The sequence below is a fragment of the Dendrobates tinctorius genome, unplaced genomic scaffold, assembly GCF_039654945.1.
Source record: "Dendrobates tinctorius isolate UK_male_01 unplaced genomic scaffold, ASM3965494v1 ptg000208l, whole genome shotgun sequence".
Classification (NCBI taxonomy): domain Eukaryota; kingdom Metazoa; phylum Chordata; class Amphibia; order Anura; family Dendrobatidae; genus Dendrobates; species Dendrobates tinctorius.
This window is the reverse complement of record NW_027361875.1, coordinates 2,813,069-2,835,781: the sequence shown is the minus strand read 5'-3', so window position 1 is coordinate 2,835,781 and position 22,713 is coordinate 2,813,069. Positions and strand designations below refer to the sequence as shown.

General features: G+C 41.3%; 1 protein-coding gene across 1 annotated transcript in view; it reads right to left on the bottom strand.

Moving 5' to 3' along the window:
* Window positions 1-22,713, bottom strand: part of SPTB (spectrin beta, erythrocytic) — a 152,936-nt gene that overhangs the window by 4,008 nt on the left and 126,215 nt on the right. Inside the window, exons 28-33 of the mRNA XM_073554165.1 lie at window positions 20,736-20,874; window positions 18,540-18,624; window positions 17,420-17,616; window positions 3,581-3,678; window positions 2,760-2,829; window positions 218-489 (exon numbers count right to left, since the gene is read on the bottom strand). Coding sequence (XP_073410266.1) covers window positions 218-489; window positions 2,760-2,829; window positions 3,581-3,678; window positions 17,420-17,616; window positions 18,540-18,624; window positions 20,736-20,874 — 861 coding nt within the window. The remainder of the gene's footprint in view (window positions 1-217; window positions 490-2,759; window positions 2,830-3,580; window positions 3,679-17,419; window positions 17,617-18,539; window positions 18,625-20,735; window positions 20,875-22,713) is intronic.

The following is a 22,713-nucleotide window of genomic DNA, read 5'->3' as shown; positions in this document are numbered from 1 at the left end:
GCAGTCTCCGCAGCGTGGCAGCACCAGTATATACTTATACAATACAAAAGCTGCTACAGAATAGATGATAGCACTGAGGGTGAACCATCTACGCCTCAGGAAAGACGACAGTAATACAGTATATTCTATGTATAGAGGACAAGCATAATTATACAACTGCTCTGAAGAAACTGGACTTGTACTGTCACCCTCACCATATTATGGACGCCCATTTTACCTGTTTTGTGCTTTCTTAAGTGGTCCTTCCAGGTCGTGTTTCCTTTGTAAGTTTCCTTGCATCTGAATACCGACAGAAGAAGACAGACTTGTAGGAAGAGTGGAAACCTCTTCTGCTACAATCACCGTTGGGTGTAATACACTGTAATCTGTCCGCCATGTCTGCACGGTCTCTTGCTCATCGATGGTGGTCTTCACCTCTTTCACGGTTGCTTGTGTCTCCATCTTAATATCCTCTCTGCTCCGCCATTCATGCTCTGTTACTTCTTTTTCCTAAATCACAATATAAAAGAAACACGGCATAAGTTTCATTTGATCACTGCACAAGACAGGATTCAGGAAAGTGACCGCCTGAAAACACAGAACTTTTGAAGAAAGGATAAAATCAGTATGGCTGCAAGACAATGGACTATTAAAAATGATCAAGTATTTTATTAGTGTACAGATATTGCGGCCATAGCTCCACTTTACCTATATATGAGTAGTGATATATCTCCTACAGAAAGCATTGTACTTTCAAACACTACTAAATAAAGCTGACATCTATTCTAGATTTTTCTCGACTTTTTCATCTTTTTTTAGTTTGTTTTATGTTTCAAGGATGTACAAGCAATATTTGATTACTAGAAAAATGTGGCAGGAAAGTTCCAGAATGGCAGATTATAGACTACAGTGGGTTGACAATTCAGCTGCCAAAAAACTTGAGCGGTAACATCAACACATTTCAAAACTTTTTAAAGAAAATTGTAGAAAACAGAAATCAAACTATGTAATGAATTATAGTGGTTGCCCGGTTAAAACAAGTTAACACCTCTCTTTTAAGAATTTTATTACCGATACAAAATAGCAAGGCACGTCGGATGTCCAAATGTTGCTCCATTTATTTTCTCTGGCGCTGCTAGAAAAAGCTGAGCAGCAAAACCATAGTGAATGGATGGAGTGCAGCTTGAGCATGCGCTCTGCTGCTCCATTCTAACAGACATAAACGTTCCCCATTCTGCCGATCGTTGCCTGTCCCAGCAGACGAAACCCCTCCCCACAGTCAGATCATCAAGTGATCACTTATCCAGTGGATCTGTTTTAACCCAGACAAGCCCTTTAAGAAATAACTAATAACACAGGCAGTCAAAACATTCTCTACAGCAGACAAAATAGAGATACGGAAAAATCAAAAATTCTCAACAGGACAAATACACGTCAAAGATGTGTGGAAATAAAAAGTAAAATATAGTCAAATGACATACAGGTTAGCGGGATTTAATAAATCAAAACAAATTAAAGAAAAAGGCAAAACAGCAAAAAAATTGGTAATAAGCCCAAAAGTAAGACATTATCTTTGAAAATAACAAACTTTATAATGGAAGTAAATCAAGATAAAGGCAGAAGTCAGACAGTATAAAAAAGCATTAGAGACAGCAGGAATACATAAAGCAACCAGACAAAGGCACATGGGGGTGAAGGCGAAGGCAGTTTGCCGAAAAGCACGTCGGGGCTAACATCATTCCAACAGGAGGGGATTTCTATGGGTATGTTTCCCATCCAATGACTGAGCTCTAACTTGGCAGACTGTATGTCCTTGCGAATGCCGGATATCTTTAGGATCCTTCATACATATCACATCTTGCCATAACCCTTTAGTGTTTCCCTTTGACTGATTTACAGTATATGGCTGTTATTATGTTCTTCTCGATATTGGTGTCTACTATCAGCTTTATATATTCCTATAGTCTTCCTGATGCTTTTTATACTGTCAGGCTTCTGCTTTTATCCTCATTTACTTACATAATAAAGTTTGTAATTTTCATAGACACTGTCTAACTTCTGCGCTCAGTACCAATTATTTTTTCTTTAACGTAGAGATATGGAGCGGTCAGCTTTGTAGGCCAATACTGGTGTCTGCCAGTCTGAACACGGCAGAAGCAACACTTGCATCTGACAATAGAATATGGGGAGAGGAGGCTCTGTGTCCAGGCAACTAGACATCTTGTGACTAACTAGCGGGTTTTGACACATTGGGCAAATGTTTCAGATGGCATTTTGTTATTTGGGACAGCATGAATATTTCCTACAGTTATAGAAAAAAAAAAGCAGCACTGAGATTATCAACAGATTAAAAGTTGCAAAATAAAAATGGACACAAATAATTTTTACCTTTTTGGGGGGATCGTTTACATGCCTGTTATCTCAATGACATGAAAACTAATCTGACCAAAGACTGATGCAGAGGTTACATTCACACATTGCCTTTTCTTTTGGTTGCATTTTTTTAAGCTTTGGCAAGAAAACTGAGGTTTTTGTTACAATGTGTTGCAGCTGTTGAACTGACGCGAGACGTACAGGCGCAGGGACTTGAATATATTTTTCGAGCAAGGCAAAGACACTTGTTTAGCACCTGAGCATGCTTAGATAACACCTTATACGAGCACGTTCGCTCATCACTAATTATTACTAGTGCAAAGGAAAACACTCATATAATGTAATGGTTTGGACACATATCGGTAAGACCCAAGTTCAGTTTGGGAGATCAATCTGTCGCTGCTCACCTCTTCCGGCTCCTCGGCTGTTGGGCAAGGAATGGGATCTAAATATTCCCTTTCTTCTTTTGGTTGAATACTGGGAATAAAATCATATGAAATGCATTAATATCCAGATTATTACTACGAACAATGAGATCATAATCTGTTCATTTGCATCTATATACATAATAAAAAAAATTAAAATGTAATCTATCTTGTAAACTAGCTGATCCCAACAGGTTCATCTTCAGAAATGTGCAGCTTTTAAAAAAAAAAAAAAAAAAAAAAAGGCTTGGAAGCTCTAAAGAAAAGAGCATCCGCTGTCTAGTAGAGGTGGTCGGTGGTTTCCAAGTTAATGAGCTTTAAATAAGGGTGAATATCTCGAGAATGGCTGAAAATTTTAGTAAGCAGTAAATTGAAAAATTACTTGCATTTACAAGCACTATCCAACAATACCCATTTATGAAGTTGGGAATAATTATTTAAAAATTAAAAAGCATATGCCAGTATTCATGGGAGAGGTAATAAATGTATGATCCCTTGGGATTTGATTGCTGGGATTCCCATCAATCATCAGAAGGGGGTCCTTAAGTCCTCTGTATGAATGTAGAGGTAGTGCACATGCAAGACCACTGCTTCATTGGCTTCTATGGGTCTATGGGAGTGGTACTACGTCTGAGAGACCATCACTCTCATAGACGTGATCACCACCACTCTATTCAAACAAGAGAAATTAGGATTCCTGTTCTTGTGGATGGTGGGTATCCGACCAGTCATACTCCAAGTGATCATTTATGGATGAATGTTGTTTATGCATCAACCCCTTCCAGCTTCATTTCCAATCTTACTGAATTTCTGCCTGGACTTCTCTCATTTCGACATCAGCTACCAGAGCCATTTGCTGCAGCTTGGCCTCCTGATATTTGCGTATTTCCAACAGTTCTAACTGAAAAGGAGAAAGAGTATAATAAATGTGCCGTTCACGGTGGGTGAAAGGTACAGTGATAACGCAGTATAATTGCCGAGAGCCAGCACCTGTCACTCTTGAAGCTACAAAATACAGTACTACATCACAGAAGACCACGGTATGCTACGGTTAGCGGTCTGGCAAAATGATGGCATGGTCTATATGCAAGAAATCAAATGAAGAAATACAGTTGTGGCCAAAAGTATTGACACCCCTGCAATTCTGTCAGGTAATACTCAGTTTCTTCCTGAAAATGATTACAAACACAAATTCTTTGCTATTATTATCTTCATTTAATTTGTCTTAAATGAAAAAACACAAAAAGAATTGTCCTAAAGCCAAATTGGATATAATTCCAGACCAAACATAAAAAAGAGGGTGGACAAAAGTATTGGCACTGTTCGAAAAATCATGTGATGCTTCTCTAATTTGTGTAATTAACAGCACCTGTAACTTACCTGTGGCACCTAACAGGTGTTGGCAATAACTAAATCACACTTGCAGCCAGTTGACATGGATTAAAGTTGACTCAACCTCTGTCCTGTGTCCTTGTGTGTACCACATTGAGCATGGAGAAAAGAAAGAAGACCAAAGAACTGTCTGAGGACTTGAGAAACCAAATTGTGAGGAAGCATGAGCAATCTCAAGGCTATAAGTCCATCTCCAAACACCTGAATGTTCCTGTGTCTACTGTGCGCAGTGTCATCAAGAAGTTTAAAGCCCATGGTACTGTGGCTAACCTCCCTAGATGTGGACGGAAAAGAAAAATTGACAAGAGATTTCAAAGCAAGATTGTGCGGATGTTGGATAAAGAACCTCGACTAACATCCAAACAAGTTCAAGCTGCCCTGCAGTCCGAGGGTACAACAGTGTCAACCCATACAATCCGTCGGCGTCTGAATGAAAAGGGACTGTATGGTAGGAGACCCAGGAAGACCCCACTTCTTACCCCGAGACATAAAAAAGCAAGGCTGGAGTTTGCCAAAACTTACCTGAAAAAGCCTAAAACGTTTTGGAAGAATGTTCTCTGGTCAGATGAGACAAAAGTAGAGCTTTTTGGGCAAAGGCATCAACATAGAGTTTACAGGAGAAAAAAAGAGGCGTTCAAATAAAAGAACACGATCCCTACAGTCAAACATGGCGGAGGTTCCCTGCTGTTTTGGGGTTGCTTTGCAGCCTCTGGCACTGGACTGCTTGACCGTGTGCATGGCATTATGAAGTCTGAAGACTACCAACAAATTTTGCAGCATAATGTAGGACCCAGTGAGAGAAAGCTGGGTCTCCCTCAGACGTCATGGGTCTTCCAGCAGGACAATGACCCAAAACACACTTCAAAAGCACTAGAAAATGGTTTGAGAGAAAGCAATGGAGACTTCTAAGGTGGCCAGCAATGAGTCCAGACCTAAATCCCATAGAACACCTGTGGAGAGACCTAAAAATGGCAGTTTGGAGAAGGCACCCTTCAAATATCAGGGACCTAGAGCAGTTTGCCAAAGAAGAATGGTCTAAAATTCCAGCAGAGCATTGTAAGAAACGCATTGATGGTTACCGGAAGCGGTTGGTCGCAGTTATTTTGGCTAAAGGTTGTGCAACCAAGTATTAGGCTGAGGGTGCCAATACTTTTGTCTGGCCCATTTTTGGAGTTTTGTGTGAAATGATCAATGTTTTGCTTTTTGCTTCATTCTCTTTTGTGCTTTTTCATTTAAGACAAATTAAATGAAGATAATACCAAAGAATTTTTGTTTGCAATCATTTTCAGGAAGAAACTGAGTATTATCTGACAGAATTGCAGGGGTGTCAATACTTTTGGTATGTGGAGTGAAAGAGTTACTGGAGATGGTGAAAGGTGAGAGGAGTGTGTGTGTTGAGGAGGAGTGGTGTGTTGAGGGTTAACATGGAAAGAGGTGTGCGGTGACGTCACCAGTTACAACTGGACGGAAGTTGTTACAACCGGAAGCTGCTTAGGGCATTTATTAGTATATATATATATATATATATATATATATATTTATATATATTTATACACACACAGGGTGGGCCATTTATATGTATACACCTGGATGGCCCGACTTCAAAATGGCCACCATGGTCACCACCCATCTTGAAAAGTTTTCCCCCTCCCATATACTAATGTCCAACAAACAGGAAGTTGATATCACCAACCATTTCTATTTAATTTAGTTGTATCCATATATATGGGTCACCTGGGTTTAACCTTATAAATGGCCCTCCCTGCATGTATAATATACTATATATATATATATATATATATATATATATATATATACACACACACACATATACACATATACTGTACCTTTTTAGCTTCATATGACATTATCCTCAGTCACAAATTTATATAACAATGACCTGGGTAGATTGTTACATGAATAAGATGCCATCTTTGTCTGTACATAGTGATTATTATTATTTATTATTATAGAGTCATTTATTCCACGGCACTTTATATGTAAAAAGGGGTATACATAATAAAAACAAGTACAATAATGTTAAACTATTCAAGTCACAACTGGTACAGGAGGAGAGAGGATCTTGCGAGCGAGGAATCACAATCTGCAAGGGATGGGATAGGATACAGTAGGCGAGGGTAGAGCTGGTCGTGCAGCACAGCGTCGGACTGGCCCACCGGAGAACCGGTCAATTCTCCGGTGGGCCCTGGCATCTGGTGGGCCCTGGCACCTGCTGGCATACAGGGCCAGCAGTTGCCTAGGGCCCCCGCTGCTCCAGGGGCCCCCAGCCAGTGGTGTGTCGCACACCATGCAGCTGCTATGGGGGCCCCTGCCAGTGGAGCAGCAGCGGGTGTCAGGAGGCAGGAGCCCCTGTCCCCGCTACTAAAGAGAAATGAATATTCACTGCGAAGCAGTGAATATCATTTCACAGTCTCCACCCCCAGAGGCCCGGCCCCCAGCCCAGTAAGCCGCTCTGCATCTGTAAATCAGGGCCGGCGCCGCCCTCAGTCCTCTCTGCTCCTGACTCACAGCCAGTGCACGATGACGTCACTACATCGCGCACCCGCTGTGTGTCTGGCAGAGGGGGCAGCTTCTGACACTGAAGCCGGGATCAGCGTGGGAGCGAGGAGGAGAGGTGAGTATTGTGGTTTGTTTTGTTTTTTATATCTCTCTCTCTCGCTCTCTCTATCTGTCTCTATCTATCTATCTATCTATCTCTATATATCTCTCTCTATCTCTCTTATATCTATCTATCTTTCTATCTCTATTATCTATATCTATCTATCTCTATATCTATCTCTATCTATTATCTATATCTATCTCTATCTATTTCTATATCTATCTCTATCTATCGCTCTATCTTTATATCTATCTATCTCTACATCTATCTCTATATCTATCTATCTCTATATCTTTCTATATATATCTCTATATCTAGCTATTATCTCTATATCTATATCTATATCTATCTATCTTACTCTATCTATCTCTATATCTATTATCTCTATATTTATTATCTATCTAGCTACCATCTATATCTATCTATCTTTATCTATATATATATCTCTATCTAATATCTATATCTATCTATCTCTATACCTATCTATCTATTTATCTATCCGTTATCTATCTCTATATCTTTTCTCTGTATCTATCTATCTCTATATCTATATCTCTCGCTCCATCTCTATATCTATATCTATCTCTAAAACTATCTTTATATCTATATCTATATATCTATCTCTATCTATCTCTATATCTATCTCTATATCTATATCTATTTCTCTCTATATCTATCTCTATATCTCTCTCTATAGCTATCTATCTATATATCTCTATCTATCTCTATATATATATCTCTGTATATCTATCTATCGCTCTATCTCTATATCTATCTTTCTATCTCTATATCTATATATCTATCTATCTTTCTCTATCTATTTATCTCTATATCTTTTCTCTGTATCTATCTCTCTCTATATCTATATCTATCTCTATATATATATCTATTATCTCTATATCTATATCTATTTCTCTCTATATCTCTCTCTATATCTATCTATCTATTTATCTCTATCTCTATATCTATCTCTCTGTATATCTATCTATCTTTCTATCTCTATATCTATCTCTATATCTATCTCTCTGTATATCTATCTATCTTTCTCTATCTATTTATCTCTATCTATTACACAGGTCAACGAAAAAAATTTTTTTTTCTGGTGTCCAAAATATTTTAATGAATTTGGGGTATTTTTGGGGTGCTGATTCTGAATATGTCATCAGTTTTGCCAGATTGGCTCAAGTTTTTGAGATTTTTGGTATCTTATTTATAGCACTTGTTGGTAAATGCGACGCATCATCTCATTAATTTCTTTGGATTAGTACTTGAACTGAGCAGTTCTCAATATAGTTTTGTGTTAATTAGTGTTCTAAAAGTTTGTTCATAGCTTGATTTTTGCACTAACTTTATGTTGTTGTCTGTTTTCCAGTGAAAAGCATGAACTCATCATGAAGAAGTTGTCTTAACGATCCAGACTCATTCTGTTACATTTGTGGTGAATATACACTGCCAAAACATAGAAGAAACATAACAGACTTCGTAAAAAAAGTGTATTTTGCCTATTTTGGGGTTATGCTTGGGGACCAAGACAAGTTTTGGGCACCACACATAGTGTGCAAAGCATGTATCGAATTATTACGAAAATGGAGCAAAGGACAAAGAAAAAGCTTCAAATTTGGTGTTCCAATGGTGTGGAGAGAGCCAAAAAATCATCATGATGACTGTTATTTCTGTGCAGTGCAAGTGCAAGGATTCAATAAGCATAAGAAACGAAAATGGGAGTAACATGGAATCTGCAAGAAGGCCTGTCCCTCATTGTGAAGATGTGCCTGTACCTGTGTTTACCATAAATAACAGTCATCATGATGATTTTTTGGCTCTCTCCACACCATTGGAACACCAAATTTGAAGCTTTTTCTTTGTCCTTTGCTCCATTTTCGTAATAATTCGATACATGCTTTGCACACTATGTGTGGTGCCCAAAACTTGTCTTGGTCCCCAAGCATAACCCCAAAATAGGCAAAATACACTTTTTTTACGAAGTCTGTTATGTTTCTTCTATGTTTTGGCAGTGTGTATTCACCACAAATGTAACAGAATGAGTCTGGATCGTTAAGACAACTTCTTCTTGATGAGTTCATGCTTTTCACTGGAAAACAGACAACAACATAAAGTTAGTGCAAAAATCAAGCTATGAACAAACTTTTAGAACACTAATTAACACAAAACTATATTGAGAACTGCTCAGTTCAAGTACTAATCCAAAGAAATTAATGAGATGATGCGTCGCATTTACCAACAAGTGCTATAAATAAGATACCAAAAATCTCAAAAACTTGAGCCAATCTGGCAAAACTGATGACATATTCAGAATCAGCACCCCAAAAATACCCTAAATTCGATGAAATATCTTTGGCACCAAAAATGCTGTTGACCAGTGTTATCTATATCTATCTCTATCTATCTATCGCTCTATCTCTATATCTATCTTTCTATCTCTATATCTATCTATATCTATATCTATCTATTATGTCTATCTATCTAGCTATCTCTATTATCTATCTCTACCTATCTCTATATCTTTCTATCTTACTCTATCTCTATATCTATCTGTTATCTCTATATTTATTATCTATCTTTATCTATCTATCTCTATCTATTATCTATATCTATATCTATCTCTCTATCTATTTATCGATCTCTGTATCTATCTCTCTCTATATCTATCTCTCTCTCTATCTCTATCTATCTTTATATCTATATCTATCTATCTCTATATCTATCTATTATCTCTATATCTATCTACCTATCTATCTCTATATCTATCTCTATATCTATATCTGTTTCTCTCTATATCTATCTCTATATCTCTCTCTCTATAGCTATCTATATATTATCTCTATATCTATCTATCTATCTCTATATCTATCTCTATATCTATCTATCTATCTATCTATCTCTATATCTATCTGTTATCTCTATATCCATATCTATCTCTATATCTATCTATCTCTATATCTATCTTTCTATCTAACACTATATCTCTATATCTATCTCTATATCTCATTATCTATCTATCTCTATCTCTATCTCTTTATCTATCTATTGATCTATCCATAAATCTCTATATCTATCTATTATATCTATCTATTATATCTATCTAATATCTATATTATCTATATCTATCTATCCATCTATCTATCTAGCTATCTCTATCTATCTCTATATCTCTCTCTATATCTATCTATCTTTCTAACTCTATATCTATCTATCTCTATACATATCTCTATATCTAGCTATTATCTCTATATCTATCTCTATATCTATCTTTCTATATCTATCTGTCTCTATATCTATCTCTATATCTATCTATCTATCTATCTATCTATATATCTATTATCTCTATTTCTATCTATCTCTATATCTCTATATCTATTTTTATTTATAGCCATCTATCTATATATATTTATCTCTATATCTATCTATATATGTCTATATTATTATTATTATTATTATTATTATATCTGTATATCTCTATCTATTATCTATCTCTATCTATTATCTATCTATATCTATATATCTATCTATCTCTATATCTTTCTATCTATAGCTATCTATCTCTATATCTATCTATCCATTATCTATTTTCTATCTATCTCTATATCTATCTACCTATCGATCTATCTATCTATATTTCTTTCTATATCTATCTTTATATCTATCTATATCTATCTCTATGAATCTTTCTATCTATATCTATCCATTATCTACTTTCTATCCATTATCTACTATCTATCTCTATATCTATCTATTTCTACATCTATCTTTCTATCTATATCTATCTAACTCTATATCTATATATCTATATAGCATTATACCCTTTGAGGGGGTGCATTATTCCCTATGAGGGGGGCAGTATTATACCCTATGAGGGGGCAGCATTATACCCTATGAGGGGGCAGCATTATACCCTATGAGGAGGGCAGCATTATACCCTATGAGGAGGCAGCATTATACCCTATGAGGGGGGCAGTATTATACCCTATGAGGAGGCAGCATTATACCCTATGAGGAGGGCAGCATTATACCCTATGAGGAGGCAGCATTATACCCTATGAGGGGGGCAGTATTATACCCTATGAGGAGGCAGCATTATACCCTATGAGGAGGCAGCATTATACCCTATGAGGAGGCAGCATTATACCCTATGAGGAGGCAGCATTATACCCTATGAGGAGGGCAGCATTATTCCCTATGAGGGGGTGCATTATTTTCTATGAGGGGTGCAGTATTATACCCTATGAGGGGGGCAGTATTATACCCTATGAGGGGGCAGCATTATACCCTATGAGGGGGTGCATTATTCCCTATGAGGGGGTGCATTATTCCCTATGAGGGGGGCAGTATTATACCCTATGAGGGGGGCAGTATTATACCCTATGAGGGGGTGCATTATACCCTATGAGGGGGTGCATTATACCCTATGAGGGGGTGCATTATTCCCTATGAGGGGGGCAGTATTATACCCTATGAGGGGGGCAGTATTATATTCTATGAGATGGCTGCATTATATTCTATGAGATGGCTGCATTATACTATGTGAGGGGGCTGCTTTATATTCTATGAGGGGGCTACCCCAACCCCTGCTACATAATTAAGACATGTACAACCTTATATTATACCCGGATATTAGCGTGTTTTACCGCATAATTGGTGGACTGGTATTTAACTCTATGCAGCTACATAGTGGGCCCCAAGAATGATTTTCTCTGGTGGGCCCAAGGTGTTCCAGTCCGACGCTGGTGCAGCAGTTTGGTAGAACAAGAAACTGCAGGTTGTAGACTGTCAGATGAGGTAGGTCTTTAGGTTCCTTTTGAAGGTTTCCACAGTATGCGTGTGTCTGATACATTGGGGTAGAGAGTTCCAGAGTAGGGGGGATGTATAAGAGAAATCTTGTATGAGATTGTGGGAAGAGGAGATAAGAGGAGATTGGAGGAGTAAATCTTGTGAGGATCGGAGGTAAGTACCAGGAGACGAGGTCACAGATGTATGGAGGAAACAGGATGTGGATGGCTTATTATGCTAAGGAAGGTTATTGTTTTGAACTCGAGTCTTTGGGTAATGGGGAGCTAGTGAAGGGATTGACAGAGGGGAGAGGCTGGGGAATAGCGGGGGATAGGAGGATTAGTCAGGCAGCAGAGTTTAGAATAGATTGGAGGGGTGCGAGAGTGTTAGAGGGAAGGCATCAGAGCAGGAGGTTGCAGTAGTTCAGAGATGATGAGGGCATGCACTAGTGTTTTTGCTGATTCTTGGTTGAGGAATGTACTGATCCGGGAAATATTTTTCAATTGGAGTCGGCAGGAAGTGGAGAGGGCTTGGATATGGGGTTTGAAGGAGAGATCAGAGTCAAGGGTTGCCCCGTGGCAGCGAGCTTGCGGGACTGCGGAAAGAGATCAGCCATTAGGTCTGTTGGGGGGGATTGAGTGAGATGGGGGAAAGATGATGAATTCTGTTTTTTCCATATCAAGTTTTAGAAATCGAGCAAAGAAGGAAGATGATTTGGCGGACAGACATTGTGGGTTTCTGGTTAGTAAGGAGGTGATATCGGGTCCAGAGAGGTAGATCTGTGTGTCATCAGCATAGAGAGGATATTGAAAGCCATGGGACTCTATGAGCTATCCAAGACCGAAGGTGTAGATGGCAAAGAGCAGGGGTCCTAGAAATGAACCTTGGAGGACACTGACAGATAGGGGGGCAAGATGAGGAGGTGGTGTAGGTACGTGTGCCGACTGGGGTGGTCCGTTTTCCACCGCAGACAGACTTAAGGCAGAGACTGATGAATGTTCAACAGGTCCTTCTTTATTGGCCATCCTCTCAACGACCCCAGCAATACAGCAGCAGCATGACAGCTTCGACACACAGACCCGGGTACCTTTCACCTTCGTCTCTGTCCTTTCCAGTGACGTCCCTCGCAGCCCATTCACCGTGGCTGCCTTAGGCCCAGCACCACAGCGCTGCACCTGTGAATCCATCTGTCTGGTACCCCTGGGCTCTCTCTTTCCTGTGGCTCTCCTGTCAGGGCCACCCCCCTGACCGTCTTTCTCCTCAATCCCGTACGGAGTTTCCTCTTCTGTCCGTCTCTCCCTTCCTTCTCTCAAGCTCCTCCTCCTGGACTGACTTCCCTTCTGGAACTCTCTACTCCTTCTTATATTCCCCTCCCTGGAAATTCCCCTCTAGAGCTCCTGTAACTCCGCCCCCCATGACTCTGCGGTTTCCTAGCCTAAAGCTGATGTTAAGCCCTTTCCTCACTGCTCTCTGCTTCCATCTTGTGGCCAAACTACAGTACTACACCGTCTTCTTTTCCTGCTGTCTCTGGTCTCCCCCTAGTGGCCAAGCCCAGTACTTCACCATCCTCTACTGTCACCAGCTGTCTCCCACATTCGTATACAGAAGCCCACGTCAAGCACATTGTACCTTCACCTAACAACTGCAGACAGGTCCATAGGTCAGTCCACTTCCCCTACAGTGTGTGAGTGGGAGACACTGAATATCGGATCTGTTAGGTGTGAGGAGATCCAAGATAGGGCGAAGTCTGTGATGCCAAGAGATGAGAGAATCTGTAGTAAGAGGGAATGGTCCACTGTATCGATGACAGTAGGCAGATGACAGGTCTAGGAGGAAGAGGACAGAGCAGAGTCGCTTGGCTTTGCCGCTTAAAAGGTCATTGGTGACTTTAGTCATGGCAGTTTCAGTGGAATGATGAGGTCGGAAGCCAGACTGTAAGCGGTATTCAAGTGTATTGTGCCAAGTACTGCTTATAGAAGAATGTGGCGGCCCACTATTGCACAGGGGCCCACCAGAGGATCCTCCTGTGGGCCAGTCCAAGCCTATGATAGATAGATAGATAGATAGATAGATAGATAGATAGACATAGAAAATTTTCAGCAGCACCAAAGAAGCATTGGTGCAATGCCTCCCTGGCAAGAACCAAACCACCAGACAAAAACAACTGGAGGCAGCACTCCAAAAACAATATGGCAAATACACGTACACACAGTACACACACTATATACACTCACTGGCCACTTTATTAGGTACACCATGCTAGTAAGGGGTTGGACCCCCTTTTGCCTTCAGAACTGCCTCAATTCTTCGTGGCAGAGATTCAACAAGGTGCTGGAAGCATTCCTCAGAGATTTTGGACCATATTGACATGATGGCATCACACAGTTGGCGCAGATTTGTCGGCTGCACATCCCTGATGCGAATCTCCCGTTCCACCACATCCCAAAGATGCTCTATTGGATTGAGATCTGGTGACTGAGGAGGCCATTTGAGTACAGTAAACTCATTGTCATGTTCAAGAAACCAATCTGAGATGATTCGAGCTTTATGACATGGCGCATTATCCTGCTGAAAGTAGCCATCAGATGTTGGGTACATTGTGGTCATAAAGGGATGGACATGGTCAGCAACAATACTCAGGTAGGCTGTGGCGTTGCAACGATGCTCAATTGGTACCAAGGGGCCCAAAGAGTGCCCAGAAAAAATTCCCCACACCATGACACCACCACCACCAGCCTGAACCGTTGATACAAGGCAGGATGGATCCATGCTTTCATGTTGTTTACGCCAAATTCTGACCCTACCATCCGAATGTCGCAGCAGAAATCGAGACTCATCAGACCAGGCAACGTTTTTCCAATCTTCTACTGTCCAATTTCGATGAGCTTGTGCAAATTGTAGCCTCAGTTTCCTGTTCTTAGCTGAGAGGAGTGGTACCCAGTGTGGTCTTCTGCTGCTGTAGCCCATCTGCCTCAAAGTTCGACGCACTGTGCGTTCAGAGATGCTCTTCTGCCTACCTTGGTTGTAACGGGTGGCAATTTGAGTCACTGTTGCCTTTCTATCAGCTCGAACCAGTCTGCCCATTCTCCTCTGACCTCTGGCATCAACATGGCATTTCCGGCCACAGAACTGCCGCTCACTGGATTTTTTTTCTTTTTCGGACCATTCTCTGTAAACCCTAGAGATGGTTGTGCGTGAAAATCCCAGTAGATCAGCAGTTTCTGAAATTCTCAGACCAGCCCTTCTGGCACCAACAATCATGCCACGTTCAAAGGCACTCAAATCACCTTTCTTCCCCATACTGATGCTCGGTTTGAACTGCAGGAGATTGTCTTGACCATGTCTACATGCCTAAATGCACTGAGTTGCCGCCATGTGATTGGCTGATTAGAAATTAAGTCTTAACACACAGTTGGACAGGTGTACCTAATAAAGTGGCCAGTGAGTGTATATATGTACATTGAATGATTGAAGAAAAAAATCTTAAAAGATCCATAAATATCAACAAAGCACAAATGTAAAAGTAAATATAAATATATATATACAGTATATGTGCGTGTGTTGTATATATACATATATATGCGTGTGCACGTATATATACGTGTGCCTGTGTGTACATAGATATATATGCGTGCGTACAATATGTGTATATATGCATATACAGTAGATATGTATGTGTGTGTGTGTGTGCATATATATATTCAGTGGCATAGCAACTGTTTGTGGCGCCCGGGGCGGTCGAAAAATTTGCCGCCCCTTTGGTCGTTGATAATCCGGAAGCATCCGAAGAGCCCACACTACACTCTAAGATCTAATTGGGGGCAGAAGACAGAGGCAGCACTGGAGACCCCCATAGAGGACCCTTGACTCAGCTTTGGTGGTCAGGAGTGGGGGCAGATGACAGAGGCAGCACTGGAGACCCCCATAGAGGACCCTTGACTCAGCTTTGGTGGTCAGGAGTGGGGGGCAGATGACAGGGGCAGCACTGGAGACCCCTAGAAAGACCCCTGACTCATCCTTGTAGGTCAGGAGTGGGGGGCAGATGACAGGGGCAGCACTGGAGACCCCTAGAGAGGACCCCTGACTAATCTTTGGGGGTCTGGAGTGGGGGCAGATGACAGAGGCAGCACTGGAGACACCCATAGAGGACCCTTGACTCATCTTTGGTGGTCAGGAGTGGGGGGCAGATAACAGGGGCAGCACTGGAGACCCCTAGAGAGGACCCCTGACTAATCTTTGGTGGTCAGGAGTGGGGGGCAGATGACAGGGGCAGCACTGGAGACCCCTAGAGAAGACCCCTGACTCATCTTTGGGGGTATGGAGTGGGGGGCAGATGACAGGGGCAGCACTGGAGACCCCTAGAGAAGACCCCTGACTCATCTTTGGGGGTATGGAGTGGGGGGCAGATGACAGGGGCAGCACTGGAGACCCCTAGAGAAGACCCCTGACTCATCTTTGTGGGTCTGGAGTGGGGGGCAGATGACAGGGGCAGCACTAGAGACCCCTAGAGAAGACCCCTGACAGGGGCAGCATTGGTAGACTCCAGTCCTGCCCCCCCATGTTGCACTTGGGGGTCTCACCTGTGGAGTAGGGCGAGGGCTGGTGGTCGCGCAGGCCGCCCAGGGTGCAGCTGGCCGGGGTGAGCGGGGGGGCAGCCGGGGCTGGCGGAGAAGCTGCTCCGGATCGGGGTGTACTGGAAGGAGACGGCCTGTCTGCAGCTACTGTACTCGGCGTAGGCGGACGCTTCCATGGCGGCCATGCATGAGTCGTAGGAGTTCAGGTAGGAGTAATCCAAGGCGGACATGCTGCTCTGCCCCAGCGCCCCGGACCCGCAGCTTTAATACCCGCACCGGGACCCGCCCCCTACGCGCCGGCAACGCCCCCTCCGCGCGGTTATTACGCTGCAGTCCCCCCTATAGTAACGTCCTGTAGCATAATACACACTGCGATGGGGCAGCGTTATAAAACCGCAGATAAACGGTTATAATGGAGCAGCTGCGGAGAGTATTTATTATCAGCTTATAACGGGGCAGTCACCTGTAATATCAGCTCATGTCAGTCATTACAGGGCTATAACAGTGCAGCGGCCTGCGGATTATATCTCTGTGCATTATATCTCTGTGCATTATATCTCTGTGTCTCCGCGCTTCTCCCACATATATATATACACTAGGTGGTGGCCCGATCCTAACGCATCGGGTATTCAAGAATATGTATACAGTTTATTTATGAAGATTTAAGAATAATGCAATGAATACACAGGATTTTCCAGGTAAAATATACAGTATACATGAGTGAACTACGTCGCGATGTGAGGGTTAAATTCCATGCCAATATCGCTGATTGGTCGCCGGGCGCGACCAATCAGAAAAGCATGGTTCAAATCCCGCGGCAATTAGCGGGCGGACTGCACCTGTCGCTGATTGGTCGCGGCCGACCGGGCGCGACCAATCAGGCTAGCACCGGTCATCTCCCAGCTGCGTCACCACTGACCTCCATGCAGCAGGAGATGACCCGCGGCAACCGTCGGGAGATCAGCGGCTGGCGCCGCAGATCTCCCGACGGTAGGGGTGGCGTGTGTCATTCGAATTCCACGACAATTCGCGGCCAGACTGCGCCTATTGCTGATTGGTCGCAGCCGGCTGGGAGCGACCAATCAGCGACACGGGATTTCCGTTACAAACAGAGAGGCAGACAGAATTAGACGATTATATAGTATATATATATGTGTGTGTTTATAGCTGAGGATCTTAGAATCCACTTTTATTCATTCAAATTAGTCCAGAGAGCTGGACAATAAGCAGCTGGTGCAACATTGCAGTGTATTATGTTACAGACGCACCGTAGTTAACCTCTCGAGTGCTGCAAATCTTTCTTCCCATGTCGCTGTGGACTTCTCAAAGGCTTCATGCTTTTTTAATAACTTCTCCACATCATCAACACTATTTCCAACATGTGTGGTCAACAAGTAAGGTTCCTTGGCTATTAGCCATGCTTCCGCCATGGAGGCATCTCTTGCAAACTGACAAACTTCCAGCACTGAAAAGAACAATGAAAAGATATAATTAACCTTTAAGTGCAGAATATCATTGGCCATATTCATCTAGGTTATCAAAAAGCCAAGTACACTTTTCAGTGGAGGCGAAAGTGTAGTGATGCAAGCCCTTTTTGCAACGATCACTTACAGTCACATCGCCCAGAATTTCCTGGCAGACTATAGTGCCAAAAAAAGTAGAAATCTGTTTATCCCAAAATGTGGCTGATGTGCAGGACGCTAGCCTGAAGACGCTCTAATATTATAATATGCTGGGAAAATGCCAACTCAATATGATTGCCCACAAAAATGGGACCTTACTAGTGATGAGAGAGTATACTCATAGAGTATACTCGTTGCTCTGGTCTCCCCGAGCATGCTCGGGTGATCTCCGAGTATTTTGGCGTGCTCGGAGATTTAGTGTTTGTGCCCCCGCAGCTGCATGATTTGCGGGTGCTAAACAGCCTGAATAAATGTGGGGATTTCCTAACAAGCAGGCAATCCCTGCATGTGTTCAGGTTGTCTAGCAGCCGCAAATCATGCAGCTGCTGGGGCACAAACACTAAATCTCCGAGCACACCAAAATACTCGGAGATCACCCGAGCATGCTCGGAAATCTCGAGTAACAAGCATACTCGTTCATAACTAGACCTTATAGATCCAGATATGAGGGCAGGTCTCTTGTGAAGTCTATGGACAGAGAGTGCACAGTCACTGACTGCTTGCTAAATAAAAAAAAAAAAAAAAACTTTTACCAAAGTTAATCTTGATGAGGTGTCTACCACTGAGGACTCTCAAATCTGAATATTTTTCTGTGCAAATTAAAGTAATTTATGCTCAGTGATAATTTTCTATCTGACCTCTAGGGGGCAGCCTGTGTTTAATAATTTTCTATCTGACCTCTAGGTGGCGGCCTGTGTTTACTTACAAACATTGAGCCAATCCCATCGCTTGTCCCATTTCTCCATCATCTCGGCCCTTCTTTCAGCTAGTTCTCCCAGCTTTTCCTTTATCTAATGGATTACAGGATAATAAGGAGTGCATGTACTCAATATACGACATGAAAAATACTTGTTGGTGAAGACAAAAAATAGAAAGAAATATACCAAATATAGTAGCCATTTGAAGAATCAACGCAAACCTTTATTTTTTGGATGCCAAAATCTGTATTATATCCCAGAGCAGAACTCACAAATCCGCAGTATTCTGCATTATGAATGCAGCTCTGGGTCATAGTACAGGATCAATACAAGTTAAGTCATGTAATACATTCACAAAGTTACTCAACTATTACTCAGATTAGTTATATTGGTGTGAAGGGATCAGCTCTCTCTACTTCAACATACAACATAATGCCGCCATACAATGCCCATAAAATGTTCTGGCCTCATATAGCATTATGTTATCGGCAGCACATATCCTGTTTACACCAGGCGATTTGCTGCCGATAACTGATTTTTATGACAGCACAAATTAACCAAATACCCATTGAATTAGCACTTTGCTCTTTTGTCAGGTGATTGCTGGCATGTTTGCACTGGTCGATAATCGGGAACGTGCACTTCTATGAAAGCCCATGTGACAATTATCAGCTAGTCTAAATGTTTCTTAAGTGCATCTTATAGGCGTCGGTTTACACAATGCGTTTTTGCTACAGGAATACCATTCAGGAAGCATCTTCTTTGGTGGCTTTTTTGTTGTTTCTGCATTTGTTTTGCCGCTGGGGTCTTTTTTATGTTAACTATATATAAAGTAGTGGTAAGTTGACTTCTTTTAGCTGCTTCACAGAAATGAAAGCCTAAAGCAGTTAAAGAATCAGAAAAATACCGAACATGTGCACAGCAAGTCGTTTTGACATTGCAGTGCATATGTTCATTCTTTTGTATCGTCTATTGAGAGCTTTTTCAGGTGGTATACAGATGGAATCCACCTGAAAAAGAAGTCCTGTGCACACTTCCTAAGATTACCATGTAGCGTGATCATATTTCTGTCTTTAGATAAGTGGAAGGAGCAGATGAGGTCAAGAAGACCGGTAACATCAGAACGAGGGTTCCTGTGTGTGGTAGGAAAGAAACCTGTTTGGTGAATGATTGGCGAAACCATAATTTGGCAGACAGTCATCTAAAGTTTATGCGGCTTAAGTGGGAAGAAAATCTGGATTCACATATGGACAGACAATGGTCAGATAGCCTATCCTTTATGGCAACCTTATCCCTATCAGAACAGCTAGACTGTTTCTATTTGTGTTCTTACATTGGGTATATACGGTAAAACTCCCTTACATCTGTTTAGCCCCTTTCCCACCAAACTCATTTTTCACCTTCCTGACTCAGTAAAATTTTTCAAATCTCACTTGTCTCTTTATGTGATAATATTTTTAGAATGTTTAGACAAATCCCAGTGATTCTGAGACTGTTTTTTCGTGACACATTGTACTTTATGTTAATGGTAAATTTAGGTCGGCATGATTTGCGTTTCTTTCTGAAAATATATGAAACTTGACGAAAAATTACACACGTTCACAATTTTCGAACTTTGAATTTATCGAGGGGTGTAGCGACCAGTTTGGAACCCATAGGTGTTTCACAAAAGTTTATAACATTGGGATACAAAAATAAACATTTTCATTTTTCCACAAAAACATTAATTTGCCTCATTTTTTTCATTTTCACAAGGTTAGCAAGACAAACTACACCCCACAACTTATTGTGCTTGGCCGAGCGTTCCTGTGTTGTCTATGGGAGAGTCGCTGTCAGACATCTCTGAAAAACGATCGTCAGTCTGAAATCGGACATAACGGATCCTTATCTTCTCCGAGAATCAAGTGTCCATACACATTAGACTGTTGGCTAAACCTGTCGATATTGGCAGGGCTGGCGGACATTAGTCTAAAGGGTATGGGGGATTTACTACGATTGTCAATGATTTGTTGTTGTGACATACCAGATGTTCTTCAAAGCATACAGTATATGTTATGGTGGAAGAGACTTAGAGGGTGTTTGGTTTGATTTTGAACGTATATTATATTGCGTTAATTGTTCTAATAAATGTACAATGGAAAAAAGTGAAGAAATTTAAAAAAATATATATATCTGAATAAAAAATAAGACATTTTAGGATTTACCTCTTCTGAATCTGGGTGATTACGAGCCAGAAGAGTTTCACCTAGCCCAACACAGCTGTCATAAGTGGTGTTTCTGGCTTCAATTTCAGCCCTCAGTTCCTGGTGGTGTTTTATTAAGAATTCGACAGATGACACATCTCTGTCAATCAAAAAAAAGTACATAAACACATTTTTTGTTAATGGTTAAATGCACCTGTTAGTGACAGACATGGGTGGTCGTCATGGGAAAAGCTACCCATTGATCTGCATCTTCTCAGCAAAACCATATCTAAAAGGGATTGACGTGGAAACGCACAGTGCTGAATTACGAGGCAGACAATTAGGAATCCCAAAATGCTTAAGGAGCCATTTTCACAAATGATTCAATACTTTTGAAGATGAATTTCATTCATTCACTTTACAAATGATATTTTGGGCTAATACAGATGAGGCTGCATTACTATTTGCTTACAATTGATTAATGATGACCAAATCTGTAGGTTTCTGTGGGACCAGATGACCATATAGTGTATAGGAGGAATCTAGACTCGGCACCAACAAAAAATGTTGGGAAATAGAAGGATCAGTCTGGTTAAGTTTAATATGCCGGATTCTAGTATACTCAGTGGAGATGAAGTGATGACGAACCTTACTCCCCCTCCCCAACTAGAACATATAAATACTCCGCCAGTGGAGCGCCCCTTCAAAGTATTCTGGAGTCGGACACCCATAGATGGTTATTACACCAAAATGCTTTGATGAAGGCCATAGGAAAAAAAATAAGCCATTAACCCCTTCGCAACCTTGGGTTTTTCCGTTTTTGCGCTTCCATTTTTTGCTCCCCTTCTTCCCAGAGCCATACCTTTTTTATCTTTCCATCAATGTGAGAGGTTTTTTTTGCAGAAGGAGTTGAATTTTTGAACAACACCATTGGTTTTACCATATCGTGCACTGGAAAACGGGAAAAAAATTCAAGCGCGGTGAAGTTGCAAAAAAGTGCAATTCCACAATAGTTTTTTTTTTTTTTTACCATGTTCACTAAATGGTAAAACTAACCTGCCATTATTATTCTCCAGGTTATTACGAGTTCATAGACACCAAACATGTCTAGTTTTTTTTTATTTAAGTGGTAAAAAAAAATCCCAAATTTAAAAAAAAAAAATCTCCATTTTCAGAGGCCTGAGCTGAAAATCTGAGGCTGGGGGAGGGCTTATTCTTTGCGTGCCAAGCTGACATTTTTATTGCTAACATTTTGGTGTAGATACGATCTTTTACGATCTCTTAATTACCCATTATTACATTTTATGTAATGTTGCAGCGACCCAAAAAATAAAAATTCTGGTGTTTTGACTTTTTTTTCTCATTACGCCATTTACTAATCGGATTAATTCTTTCTATATGTTGATAGATCGGGTGATTTTGAGTGCGGCGATGCCAAATATGTGTATTTTTTTCTTATTATTGTTTTATTTTGAATGGGGCAAAAGGGGGGTGATTTGAACTTTTATAATTTTTTTTTTACATTTTTAAAAGTCTTATTTTTTACTTTACACTAGCTTCAATAGTCTCCATGGTAGATTAAAAGCTGTGATCATCCGATTGCTTGTGCTACACAGAACGGGCTGCAGCCGTGCTCTATGTAGCTAAAATGATCACTATGAGCGCTGACTACTGGGTGGCGCTCATAGCAATCCGGCAATGACAACCACAGGAGTCTCCTGCAGAACCTGGATTGTCATGCCAACCCATCAGCGACCCTCGGTCATGTGACAAGGGTGCCAATGGGTGGGATTAGTGACACGCTCCAGCGCAAGCATGTTAAATGCTGCTGTCAGTGATTGACCCGCGGCTGATAGGGTCACATGTCAGCTGTTCAAATCTGCTGTCATGAGCCCACAGCAAACAGGGGGAGCCCACCTTAGATGCAACTATATGTCTAAGGTGGGAAAGGGGTTAAAATGTAGTCGATATTGACTTTTAGAATTGCTACTTCCAACAG